This window comes from Eucyclogobius newberryi, unplaced genomic scaffold (assembly GCF_026437365.1).
Source record: "Eucyclogobius newberryi isolate DKJ021-1_F unplaced genomic scaffold, fEucNew1.0.hap1 SCAF_4, whole genome shotgun sequence".
In the NCBI taxonomy this organism is placed as follows: domain Eukaryota; kingdom Metazoa; phylum Chordata; class Actinopteri; order Gobiiformes; family Gobiidae; genus Eucyclogobius; species Eucyclogobius newberryi.
Window position 1 is genome coordinate 25,333,495 of NW_027316056.1, and position 13,483 is coordinate 25,346,977.

Sequence of the window (13,483 nt, forward strand, 5' to 3'; positions counted from 1 at the left end):
AATATTTTAGGCAAAGCAATGTCACGTATCCGCGAAGACGAGCAAGTGATGGACAATACACCAGGAAAGTTACATCGTGCACCATTAAAGTGCCTCTGACAGGTCGGACGACTCACTGAACTAAAATGCAGTTAAGATAAATATGTTTGGAATTGAGCTAAAATAAAAAATAAACATGTTCTCACAGTAGCACATTTTTTAGGTTTATAATTTCACTTCCTGTTTGTAAATGATGACATAACAGTAGGAAATTACCCAGCAAACACTGGGCAAAAACTTATCTAATGACACTTTTTGTATGAATAAAAATATGAGAGCAACTTTATTCTGTTGGATTAATTTTTATGGCAGGGGTGGGTAATTATTTTCCTCCGAGGGCCATATTCGAATCCAGGCAAGTAGCGGAGGGCCGGCCCGCAATCATTGGTGTGAAAAAAAAAAAATTACGACTATTATTTATTATACTATTATTTAATTAATTTCACATCATATTTATTAAAGATACAAGTGCAGACAAATGCCTGGGGGCAAAAAAAAAAAATATTATAATTTTTTTGAATATTACTTGACATGTTTGGCGGGCCGGATTATAAAGACAAACGGGCCACATGTGGCCCGCGGGTCGTAGTTTGCCCATCCCTGGTTTAGGGGGTCAAAAAAGTAGTAATTTATGCATAAACTTTTACTGGAATAATTCTCCCTCCTAGTGTGATGTCACTTCCTGTCATTTTCTACAGATTTTTCAAGGTTTTCTCCACAAATACCTACTTGATCGGTATACACAGATTAATGTCAAAATGAGAAAATCGTAAAAACCTGTCATATGCACTTAAAGTTGCTGCACAGAGACATATTTAATTCACTCAATCCAATGTCACAATTCACTTTCTGGATTAAGTGTTGAAGATTACCTGACAAAAACGCACAGTAAAACCTCTTTTGAGAAATGCAATCGTCTAATGTAAATATTGAACATGCTTGGCCCAAGTTGCACAGCCCTGGGAAATTTATTTTGCGATCAAACTGCATCTCTCTTTTGAAATCAACGAATCCCCGTTCTTCCGCCAGCGACAGTCCGATACTACATCAACAACATATAACTAAAACTATAAATCCGCCCAAGCAAAGGGTGTGCAATGGGGAGTGCATTGATAAACAGCTCACACACTGTAAACGCTGATGAAGCGGGCAGAGACGCGGGTAATGGAACGTTCTGAGAGAGATGGATTTCCAGCTTTGAGTTTAACAGTGGAACATTTGCTGTAGTCTCTGTGTGTGGGTGTGTGTGGGTGTGTGAGGGTGTTTGAGGGTGTGTGAGGGTGTGTGTGGGTGTGTGAGGGTGTGTGAGGGTGTTTGAGGGTGTGTGAGGGTGTGTGAGGGTGTGTGTGGGTGTGTGAGGGTGTGTGAGGGTGTGTGAGGGTGTGTGTGGGTGTGTGAGGGTGTGTGAGGGTGTGTGAGGGTGTGTGTGGGTGTGTGAGGGTGTGTGTGGGTGTGTGAGGGTGTGTGAGGGTGTGTGAGGGTGTGTGAGGGTGTGTGTGGGTGTGTGAGGGTGTGTGAGGGTGTGTGTGGGTGTGTGTGGGTGTGTGAGGGTGTGTGAGGGTGTGTGTGGGTGTGTGAGGGTGTGTGTGGGTGTGTGAGGGTGTGTGTGGGTGTGAGAGGGTGTGTGAGGGTGTGTGAGGGTGTGTGTGGGTGTGTGAGGGTGTGTGAGGGTGTGTGTGGGTGTGTGAGGGTGTGTGAGGGTGTGTGTGGGTGTGTGTGGGTGTGTGAGGGTGTGTGTGGGTGTGTGTGGGTGTGTGAGGGTGTGTGTGGGTGTGTGAGGGTGTGTGAGGGTGTGTGTGGGTGTGTGAGGGTGTGTGTGGGTGTGTGTGGGTGTGTGAGGGTGTGTGTGGGTGTGTGTGGGTGTGTGAGGGTGTGTGAGGGTGTGTGTGGGTGTGTGTGGGTGTGTGAGGGTGTGTGTGGGTGTGTGTGGGTGTGTGTGGGTGTGTGAGGGTGTGTGGGGGTGTGTGGGTGTGAAGGTGTGTGTAGGTGTGTGTGGGTGTGTGAGGGTGTGTGAGGGTGTGTGTGGGTGTGTGTGGGTGTGTGAGGGTGTGTGTGGGTGTGTGAGGGTGTGTGAGGGTGTGTGTGGGTGTGTGTGGGTGTGTGTGGGTGTGTGAGGGTGTGTGTGGGTGTGTGAGGGTGTGTGAGGGTGTGTGTGGGTGTGTGAGGGTGTGTGTGGGTGTGTGAGGGTGTGTGAGGGTGTGTGTGGGTGTGTGAGGGTGTGTGTGGGTGTGTGAGGGTGTGTGAGGGTGTGTGTGGGTGTGTGTGGGTGTGTGAGGGTGTGTGTGGGTGTGTGAGGGTGTGTGTGGGTGTGTGAGGGTGTGTGAGGGTGTGTGTGGGTGTGTGAGGGTGTGTGTGGGTGTGTGAGGGTGTGTGAGGGTGTGTGTGGGTGTGTGAGGGTGTGTGAGGGTGTGTGTGTGTGGGTGGAGGGAGAAAAGCTGGTCAAGATCAATCAATAACTAAAGTCTATTAAGATGTTCTGTGTGGGATTTAAGTCAGGAGTTAATATACAAAAAACACAAAAAAACAGAACCGATTCCTTCACTCGATCTTTCCTCACTGACCAGATCGTTCCGCTCTCATCTTTGACACCAACCTTCAGCGCTACGTTTCCATGGCAGCCCTCCCCTCGCAAACGTCCGCGCCGAAAGCCGGAGGAGGCAGCAGCTGTGGTTGGCCGCCTCCACTGGCGGAGGGCAGTACAAGAAGCTGTCGCCGGGCTCGCCGCCGCCGCCGCCCTCCACGTCGGGAAAGCGCAGGTACCGAGAGCTGCGGTTGTAGCGGCCGAGCAGGGTGATGTCTGCTGAGGCGTTGTTGCTCTGCCAGAGGGTGGCCAACACTTCCATGGAGACGGTTTCAGCTGTGGGGGGAAATGAAGGGTTTGTTTTGGACAGTGCTGTGGTTTTTTTCTGTTCTCAGACAGTGTGTGGTAATTCATCTTCACAGTGTATAACATCTCAAGGACATTGCAGTGGCTCCAAATAAAGTCATATGAATTATTACTGAGCATTGATGGGTTTCACAATAATATTCTATACGTAAATATTATGGATGTAGTCCATTTGTCGTTTAGCAATTTAATCAGTTGATGGTTCTTATTATTACTCATACTGCCAAGAATCATTTTTATGAAGATTATAATAACTTATATTGGCCACAGCAGAAAGGAGTGAGTGAAGTTTAGGGAGTTCTTTCTTTTCACTTGCATTGAAGATGCAGTTTACTTGTACCGCTCTTTACAGACCCTCTTTACAGAGCCCCTTACCGCCTCTGTGTGGAGTGGGCTCCGGCTTCACACCAACTACAAGCCCCGTGCCCCCCCTGCTGTGGACGATATTAAATTGGCACAACAACTTAACACTTTCTACTGCAGATTTGACTCCCCCTCCCCCACTGTGGCCACCTCTGCCATCCCAACCCCGGTCCCCCCCACCTCCCCCACCCCTCTTACAGTTCAGCAACAGGACGTGTGCAGACTGTTCCGCAAATCCAACCCGCGAAAAGCTGCTGGACCAGACGGTGTCACCCCGGCCACCTTAAGACACTGCGCAGGCAAGCTGGCCCCTGTCTTCACTGGCATATTTAACACCTCCCTAGAGTCATGCCCCAGCCTGCCTCAAGTCGTCCATCATCGTCCCTGTCCCCAAGAAGCCCCGGATCACTGGACTTAATGACTACAGGCCGGTGGCGCTGACGTCTGCTGTCATGAAGTCATTTGAGCGCCTGGTCCTCCCCCACCTCAAGTCCTTCACCTCCCCCCTGCTGGACCCCCTGCAATTCGCCTACCGAGCCAACAGGTCTGTGGACGACACCATCAAACTTGCACTCCACTTCACCCTGCAGCATCTGGACTCCCCGGGAACCTATGCCAGGATCCTGTGTGTGGACTTCGGCTCTGCTTTCAACACCATCCTCCCTGCTCTGCTCCAGAACAAGCTCTCCCAGCTCAACGTGCCTGACTCCACCTGCAGGTGGATCACCAACTTCCTGACGGATCGGACGTAGTGCGTTCGGCTGGGGAAGAACGTCTCGGACACACGGACCATCAGCACAGGAGCACCACAGGGCTGCGTACTTTCTCCCCTGCTCTTCTCCCTATACACGAACTGCTGCACCTCCAGCCACGCCTCCGTCAAACTAATTAAGTTTGCGGACGACACCACCCTTATCGGGCTCATCTCGGTCGGGGATGAGTCCGTCTACAGGAGGGAGGTGGACCGGCTGGTGTCCTGGTGCAGTGGTAACAACCTGGAGCTCAACGCCCAGAAAACAGTGGAGATGATCGTGGACTACAGGAAAGGTAAAGCCCCCCAGCCCCCCCTCACCATCTCGGGCTCCCCCATCTCTACTGTGGACTCCCTCCGCTTTCTTGGTATCACCATCACCCGGGACCTCAAGTGGGACCCCACCATCATCAGGAAGGCCCAGCAGAGGATGTACTTTCTGCGGCAGCTGAAGAAAGCAAAGCTGCCAGCGCAGATGATGGTGCAGTTCTACACGGCCTTCATCGAGTCCATCCTCACCTCCTCCATCATCTCCTCCATCACCGTGTGGTACACTGGAGCCACAGCCAGGGACAGAGACTTCAGCGGATTGTGCGCTCTGCTGTGAAGTTGATCAGCTGCAGACTTCCATCTCTGCAGGACCTGTACGTCTGCAGGACTCTAGGACGTGCAGGTCGAATCACAGCCGACCCTTCTCACCCGGCACACGGACTATTTGAGCCACTCCCCTCAGGCAGGAGGCTACGGTCCATCCGGACGAGAACCTCCCGTCATAAGAACAGTTTCTTTCCCTCTGCTGTTGGACTCATGAACACTTCTTAAGCACTTTGCACTCACTGCACTGTCCACTTTTATTGCACCACATATTTTATTTTGTGTACATATCATGTCTATTTTTAACTCTACCTGACCATTTTAATACCCGGTAGTTATTTGTTATTTATTGTCAATTAGTTTTGTATTTATTGTTCAGTGTTATGTTTGTTTTGCACCGAACCGCCAGGACAAGTTCCTATGTCCGTGAATCCTGTTCATTGATAAATGGCAATAAACTTATTCTGATTCTGACAAAGTAGCAGATTTTTGTTGTAATATGGTGAGTTCTAGGATCGAATCACAAATAATCCGGTAAAATATTTGTGAACTTACTGTTTGAATATTTATTATGTAAATACATTGTTATCTTTAGGAAAATCTGGTTTCTGCCCCTCACATTACAATATGAAAACCACCAGTTGAGTGTGAGGATGGCACAAAGTCAAATTTTAGTGTGAGACAGGCTTCTACTCTGGCAACGTTCAAATCTAAGCTAAAAACAGTTTTGTTTAGCTGTGCATATGACTGAGATGATTTTCTTTGCACTCTTCTCTTTATGTCTTAAACTGTTTTGTGATTTCTATAATTTCTTTGTTATTTAATGCATTTTTTTCCTGTTGTGTGAAGCACTTTGAATTGCCTTGAGTACGAATTGCGCTCTACAAATAAAACTGAGAAAAAACATCAAATTTTAACGATTATTCACAATTATTGACAGTGAAATCTCTAATTTTTCATTCCTGAGGATCTGTCATGTTAGTGTTCCTTCAGTTTGTGACCGGCTTTACAAAACGTAACTTTCTGAAAGACAAAATAAAGTTAAATGTGACAAAAATGGCCAGATAAAATAAAAACATATTAAGGTGTATTATTTGGTTATACTTTTTTTTTTTAACTTAATTTTGCTTTGAAAATTGTCACGATTATAATTTTTTGGTCCTTGCAATTATATTGTGACCTGAATAATCACAATTATCAATTTACTGAATATTCATGACAACCCTAGATGAGTGCAAAGTGGACTCCTGATATTAAAGCTGCCAGGCGGATCTCTACTAGAGCAGGTGACAGCATCTGGCCAAGTTACAGGTCAGATCTGTGGAGACGTGACCCCACCACCAGCGAGAATGCACATTTTTCCAAGCAAAAAACAATCTTATCGAATAAATGCAAGATAAATCAGTTCAACACCGTGCTGCGGAACATAATAACGTATAGTCAGTGCGTTTGCGTCTGCACTCGGCACGTTCAAAGACTCTGGTACCTGGCGACGAGCTGTTGTGATCGAGCCCCGCCGCATTGACCTCTGCCCGACACACGAAGCAGCTCCCGTCCGCCTGGGTCATGTTCCTCTGATCAGCTGCTGCTCTCATTTGCTCCCAGTGTTCACCACATGTGCTGCTGCTGCTGCTGCTGCTGCTGCTGCTGTCCCCATGGGGCCCCCCGCTCTCCTCGTCACACAGCGGGGGCCGCACACAGAGAAGAGATGCACGCAGCTCTGAAACACAGATGTGGCACAGCTAGAACATATTCACAAGTTGCTGCAGTTGTCGTGGAGACAAAAAAGAGCCATGGCAATTTACATATTCAAATGAATATATAGTCATTTAGTCAGAAGTTTTGTTCAATTGGTCTTCTAGTTGTAGTTGTAGTATCTCCTAGTAGTTTTGACTGACATATTTCAGTTGGTTTTAACTATATTGTCGGTTTATTACAGTGCATTACATTACATAACAATAGCAGTAAGGTAAGATAACCTTTATTTGTGCCTCAATGGGGAAATTCCAGTATTGCAACACAGATTAGGCACAGAAGTATAATTTAAAAAAATAAAAAAAACTCTTGTAAAAAAACTTGTCATACTCTTAATAAAAATAACACTCTAATTTACAGCTGTTAGATGTAAGGGCAGAGATAAGACACACTAATAGTTACGCACTATTGCACTGTAGTTGAGGTACATTATGATCATCCTCATGCCTTCATACGACACACACCGGACTGACTCTGACTCTGAGTTGACAAGCACAAAGCAAGAAAGCAATGGATGGAACCGTCAGAGCACCGTAAGACCACTTGACAGACCCACCTCTGTTCATAATGAAGAACTCTGGGAGGCACATGATAAAGGTGAGGATCACGAGGACGCCGAGTTTAGTCAGAGCCACGCGAGTCATCGTTGCGACATCCTATAAGTCCTTATTCTGTCTGTGGACTTCCCTAGGTCTGACTCGCGGTGGTCTTCAGTCTCTTCTAGAGTGGAACAAAAGCTTCTGATTGACAACAGAGGTTACATTTGAGAGTCAAGTCCTGAGCTGGCAAGACGCACAAAAAGCAGCGGTTTGCATCTGACTTCCTTTTGCACTTCCGGCCCTCTTCTCAGAACAATTGTGCAATAGAAAGAAACTCGAGGCGAAACACAAAGTAAGTATCTGTGGTGTGTGTCTGTGAACATATATATACTGCTGTAACTGGTAAGCAAAGCAACTAACAATGACCAAAGACTGTGAATTTAACTATTGAATTACACAATAACAGAAAGAGAATTGAAACAATGTGTTTAAAGAAGAAATGTATGACTCAATTTGTATAAAACCTGTTTGAACTGTGAACCTCTGTAGGCCTGCTGGGGTGGCTGAGTCTCTTATCTTATTAAACATAGAATATAAGAACAAATTATATGTCATTAGATGATATGGCTAAGGCTTAACTAAAGTAAAGTAAATTGGTGCATCCAAAATGTAGGTACGTGCATTTTGTAGCTTATACTTGTTTTGTTATTCTTGCCAAAGGATTTTTTTTATGATTTCCAACAATCCCAATGTGATGTTTGAGTTTTGCCGATGGATAGTTTACCCCTTTCTGCAAAAAAAAAATCATCATACATATTTAATATATGTATGTTTTCCTCTTTGTTGTGTTTATGGCTCAGGTTTATGAATGCACTTATCTGGGCACCGGACCATCACCCACACGAACACGGACACAAACACAAACACAAACACAAACACAGACAGGTAGAGCCACACTCTGTTCAATCAAATGTGAAGCCCCAAGCCATGTACCTTTTTTCTTATAGCTCTCATGCAAAAATTGATTTAATAAATAAATAATTCTTGCTCTGTTTAGAAAAGCAGCCCAGATTAAGACTCTTACGACTTCTCGGTTTCATATTAAGTGTTCTTTGTAATGAAGCCTGTAACAGGTCAGGCCTATACGGTTGGCTTTTAATGGGATTAATGGTAAAACAGATCTGAGCAGCCAGAAGACATTTATGTAAATGTGTGACCCAGGCTTTGTTTTGTTCTAAAGCTTGTTTTAGGTTAATGAGCTGAGTCTGCAGAATCTCTCAATGTGTCTGTATCTTATTGCAAAGAGGCTTGAAGGCATCAATATGCAACTGGTTTAGGCTTTTACAAGCCCATTGTGCAGCAACAAAAACAACAGCAGCAACAGCAGCAACAGCAGCAGCAACAGCAGCAGCAACAGCAGCAGCAACAGCAACAGCAACAGCAACAGCAACAGCAACAGCAACAGCAACAGCAACAGCAACAGCAACAGCAACAGCAACAACAACAACAACAACACATTATCATTGAATGGATCTCCACAGTGACCGCCCACTGCGCAGGTCCGGAAGTGCACGTTCCACTTTTCACCATTGAATTCTGAATTTCTGAACATGTTTTCTTGGGACATTATATAGGCCACGAGCAGACTCACAGTCAATGTTAGTCTCTGTCGTGCCATAAACACGTATATTTCAATTTAAAAAACTTTTATGCGAAATTTTACTTCTGAGACGCCGCGGCTTGGGGGGGCGGGGCTATGGAGACACGTGCAGTCAGCAATTAACAAAGACATTATTTATATTTTAGACGTACCTGAGACATTCTGAGACATTCTGACATAGAAGTTTGGATTAGTCTGTCCAAACCATGGATGTTTTAAGGTCCTCACTCCTCACAATCGTAAAACACAGACATTCCACTTTACGCACTGATAAACGTGTTAATTGTAGAACGAGTGGACCGCAGGATACAGTTTTGTGAAAGTTTAAACTACAACTTTTACTGTAAAAATAAATACTTACATCATTACGAGGCAAAGAATAAACCACGTGCTTTTGTCTTTGTGGTATTAAATTGATCATACCAAGCTCTTTTGCCATCCAAAGTATACGATTTTATTTTGATTGGATAAATGTGTTTTATAGGTTATAATCTGACTGCAGAACCTTGACCCGTGTCTCCTCATCCTGATCCGTGGATCCACCAGGTTTGTGTTTCTTCTTACTATAATAATGAAGTCAGTATGGAGCTCCTCATCCCACTGTGGCCACTGGGCAGGGTAAATGAGGCTCTGGACACTGTTTTATTAGCAGTTCACACCAGGCCAGTAAAGCCTATGCACAATACAACCTTCAAGTCTCAATATAATCCTAAATCAAATCTATAACTGAGAGTGTCTTTCCATAAAGTGAAAGTATTTCACAGTTGTTTGGTCATATGTCCATAATCGTGATGTTTTGTGTTTTAGTCGACTCAAATTTTGATTTGTTGACGAATAATTGTATTTGGATTAAGTGGATTTATAGGGGACAAGAGCCAAAATAAGAAGACATGGTGTGAGTTAGATGAAGGTTTTGGAGTAACTTATGACTTTAATCTAACTTCAGATAGTAGGACCGTTGCCATAGTGATCAAGTGTACATTCACTCAAGGATGGGCTAAATAACTAGCTATCAAATCTTATTTATAGAGCACAATTCGTACAAAGTGCAATTCAAAGTGCTTCACAATGTTAAAAACACATATAAAATACAATACAATGTAAGTCGAAATAAATATATAAAAATATAAAAACACATTAACATGGTATTTGAAATATTAAAAACCAGATAAATGTATTTCAGTCATAGGCACGGCTAAACAAAACAGTCTTTAGCTTAGATCAAATCATCAAATCAAATCAATTTATTTTTGTAAGGCCCAAAATCACAACAACAGTTGCCTCTGAGGGCCACAGGAAGAAATGAATCAACAATGTCTGTGGTGGCGATGAAGTCAGACAATGTCTGTGGTGGCGATGGAGTCAGACAATGTCTGTGGTGGCGAGGGACGATGTCCCAGGGTCCTCTGTCCTTAGACTCTCCTTCTCGGCCAGGAAAAACTACAAAAAAAACCTCTTTGGGAAAAAAGCGTAGAAACCTGGAGGAGTTCCAGTGAAGGAGAGATCCGACTCTCACAGACGGACAGACGGACACGAGGGAGACTGGAGCTGGACCCACTCTTCAGGCAGAAGAGGGACCGACTGAGGCGAACTGGACCCACTCTTCAGGCAGATGAGGGACCGACTGAGGCGAACTGGACCCACTCTTCAGATGAGGGACCGACTGAGGCGAACTGGACCCACTCTTCAGGCAGATGAGGGACCGACTGAGGCGAACTGGACCCACTCTTCAGATGAGGGACCGACTGAGGCGAACTGGACCCACTCTTCAGGCAGAAGAGGGACCGTCGGAGGCGAGCTGGACCCACTCTTCAGGCAGATGAGGGACCGTCTGAGGCGAACTGGACCCACTCTTCAGGCAGATGAGGGACCGTCGGAGGCGAGCTGGACCCACTCTTCAGGCAGATGAGGGACCGTCGGGGGCGAACTGGACCCACTCTTCAGGCAGAAGAGGGACCGTCTGAGGCGAACTGGACCCACTCTTCAGGCAGATGAGGGACCGTCGGAGGCGAGCTGGACCCACTCTTCAGGCAGATGAGGGACCGTCGGAGGCGAGCTGGGCCCACTCTTCAGGCAGATGAGGGACCGTCGGAGTCGAGCTGGACCCACTCTTCAGGCAGATGAGGGACCGTCGGGGGCGAGCTGGACCCACTCTTCAGGCAGATGAGGGACCGTCGGAGGCGAGCTGGACCCACTCTTCAGGCAGATGAGGGACAGTCGGAGGCGAGCTGGACCCACTCTTCAGGCAGATGAGGGACCGTCCACACAGGGCAGGGACCACTTCACCAGGGGAGGGGCATCTGGGTCCACAGGTCCTCAGGGGTGAGAGAAAGAAAAGAAGGCGGTGAACAGTTTGCAAGTGGAATCAAAAAATAAATATTGTTTGATAGCATAAGTAGTCAGAAGAAGAAGAGGATAGTGCTCAAGCTGCCATACTTCCCCCAGCATAGTTACTCCTAGGGCAGCGTAGCTAAAGCTGTGGGTTTATGTTTCTGTTCCTAACTAGTCTGACCATAAGCGATTTCGAAGAGGAACGTTTTAAGCCTGGACTTAAATGAAGAGACTGTGTCAGCATATTTAACATGGGTCGGGAGCTGATTCCATAACACAGGAGCTTGGTAGCTAAACGCTCTACCTCCTACAGTACTTTTAGAGACTCTTGGGACCACCAGAAGGCCGGCATTCTGAGAGCGAAGAGCTCTGTTTGGATGATATGGTTCTATAGCATCTTTGAGGTAGGATGGGGCCATGTCATTTATGGCTTTGTAGGTCAAGAGTAGAATTTTGAATTTGATTCTAGACTCGACGGGGAGCCAGTGAAGAGACTTCAGCACCGGCGTAATGTGCTCTCTTCTTTTTGTTCCTGTTAGTAATCTTGCTGCTGCATTTTGAACCAGTTGAAAGCTTTTTATGGAGCTTTTAGGACACGCTGCAAGCAGGGAGTTACAGTAGTCTAATCTAGTCGTTACGAATGCATGGATAAGTTTTTCGGCATCACTTTTAGGCAGGATTCTTCTGATTTTGGCTATGTTGCGCAAATGGAAATAGGCTGTTTTACAAGCTTGATTTATATGAGCTTTAAATGAGAGCTCCTGGTCAAATAAGACTCCAAGGTTTCTTACAGTAGAACTGGAGGCTACACTGACATTGTCCAGAGTGACTATCTGCTCAGATAGACCGTCTCGTAGATGCTTAGGGCCAAGCACAGTGACCTCGTTTTTTTCAGGGTTTAGAAGCAGGTAGTTAAGTGTCATCCAGGTTTTTATCTCCTTCACACAAGTACTAAGTCTGTCTACTTGATCGCTCTGATCAGGTTTCATTGATAAATACAGCTGAGTGTCGTCTGCATAGTAGTGGAAGTTAATGTCATGCTTTCTGATAATGTTGCCTAATGGCAGCATATAAAGAGTAAACAGAATTGGACCGAGTACCGAACCCTGTGGCACACCGTAAATTACTTTAGAGCATGGTGAGGAGCTCTGGTTTACATTAACAAATTGGAACCTATCAGATAGATAGGATTTAAACCAGCTGAGGGCTGTTCCTCCAACACCTACATCACATTCTAACCTCTGCAGTAGAATGTTGTGGTCAATGGTGTCAAACGCTGCGCTGGGGTCCAACAGAACCAGGACTGAGACCAGTCCATCGTCAGCGGCTAATAACAAATCATTTGTGACTTTAACTAGTGCAGTTTCAATGCTGTGGTGGGCTCTGAACCCTGACTGGAAAACTTCAAATAAGTTATTGTCCTGCAGGTGGCGACAAAGCTGTTTTACTACAACTTTTTCAAGGATTTTAGAGACGAAGGGAAGATTTGAAATAGGTCTGTAGTTTACCAATAGGTCGGGATCTAGATTAGGCTTTTTCAGAAGAGGTTTAATGACTGCATGTTTGAAGGACTGTGGAACATAGCCACTTTGGAGTGAAGTATTTATTATATTAAGAATAGGGTCTATAATTAGGGGGAGAATGTCTTTGAGGAGTTTGCTTGGAATGGGGTCTAGGACACAAGTTGAGCTTTTAGAGGACATAATGGCTGAAGTTATCTCTGCTTGATCAACAGCTGTGATGATTTACTTGTGATTAGATTTGAACACAGTCGGGGCGGGGGCCTGTCTCAACCTCGGGAAGGCAATTACAAACCTTTGCCCCATAGATATGGAAAATCTGCTTTTCAGTTTAATGCAGCTAGAATCTGGAACAGTGTTCCTGAAAATGTGAGACAGGCCTCTACTCTGACAATGATCAAATCTAAGATAAAAAACTGTTTTGTTTAGCTGTGCATATGACTGAAAGGATTATCTTTGCACTCTTCTCTTATTTCTTGAACTGTTTTGTTATTTCTGTAATTTCTTTGTGATTTGAATGCATTTTTTCCTGTTTTGTGAAGCACCTTGAATTGCCTTGTGTATGAAATGTGCTCTACAAATAAACTTGCCTTGCCATAGAACTGGAACGCCGTGTCTGGTCCTGACTCTGGCACCAGCAGGAGGCTGGTCCCTGAGGTGTTCAGAGTCTGATGGGCTCATATGAAACTAACATGTCTGAAATGTACTTTGGCGTTAGGCCATGGAGAGACTTGTACACAAGCAGAGCTGTTTTATAGTCTATTCTCACCTATATTTTTTCCTGCACTGGCCCAGACTCTGTGTGGCCTCAGTGCATCAGATTTATCTTTTTGATCAAACTTATGAGTAAAAGTGGAAAAAGAAGTGTGGCCATATGATATGCAACAAACTATTTTATATTTCACAGATGAATACATATTGTTGGTATTTTCAGTTCACAGACGTTAAACGTGAATTGTGAACTGTACTCAACATAAACATACATTTGTGGTCCTCGCTTTGGATTTTAACATTTTAAAGCAGAACTAAGTAATATTTTTACTT

General features: G+C 45.2%; 3 protein-coding genes across 3 annotated transcripts in view; 2 read left to right on the forward strand and 1 right to left on the reverse strand.

The window, feature by feature from the left end:
• The window catches only part of fam114a1 (family with sequence similarity 114 member A1), a 9,531-nt gene extending 9,244 nt beyond the window's left edge, over positions 1-287 (forward strand). The window contains exon 13 of the mRNA XM_072463150.1: positions 1-287. This exon is cut by the window's left edge and continues 1,953 nt beyond it. The gene's annotated coding sequence lies outside the window, so the exon portion shown is untranslated.
• Positions 1-7,033, reverse strand: part of LOC140378000 (uncharacterized) — an 8,062-nt gene extending 1,029 nt beyond the window's left edge. The window contains exons 1-3 of the mRNA XM_072463630.1: positions 6,946-7,033; positions 6,121-6,354; positions 2,633-2,896 (exon numbers count right to left, since the gene is read on the reverse strand). Of these exons, the coding sequence (XP_072319731.1) occupies positions 2,633-2,896; positions 6,121-6,354; positions 6,946-7,033 (586 nt within the window). The remainder of the gene's footprint in view (positions 1-2,632; positions 2,897-6,120; positions 6,355-6,945) is intronic.
• A 2,082-nt stretch (positions 7,034-9,115) lies between these two features.
• Positions 9,116-13,483, forward strand: part of klhl5 (kelch-like family member 5) — a 37,233-nt gene continuing 32,865 nt past the window's right edge. Inside the window, exon 1 of the mRNA XM_072463950.1 lies at positions 9,116-9,134. The gene's annotated coding sequence lies outside the window, so the exon portion shown is untranslated. The remainder of the gene's footprint in view (positions 9,135-13,483) is intronic.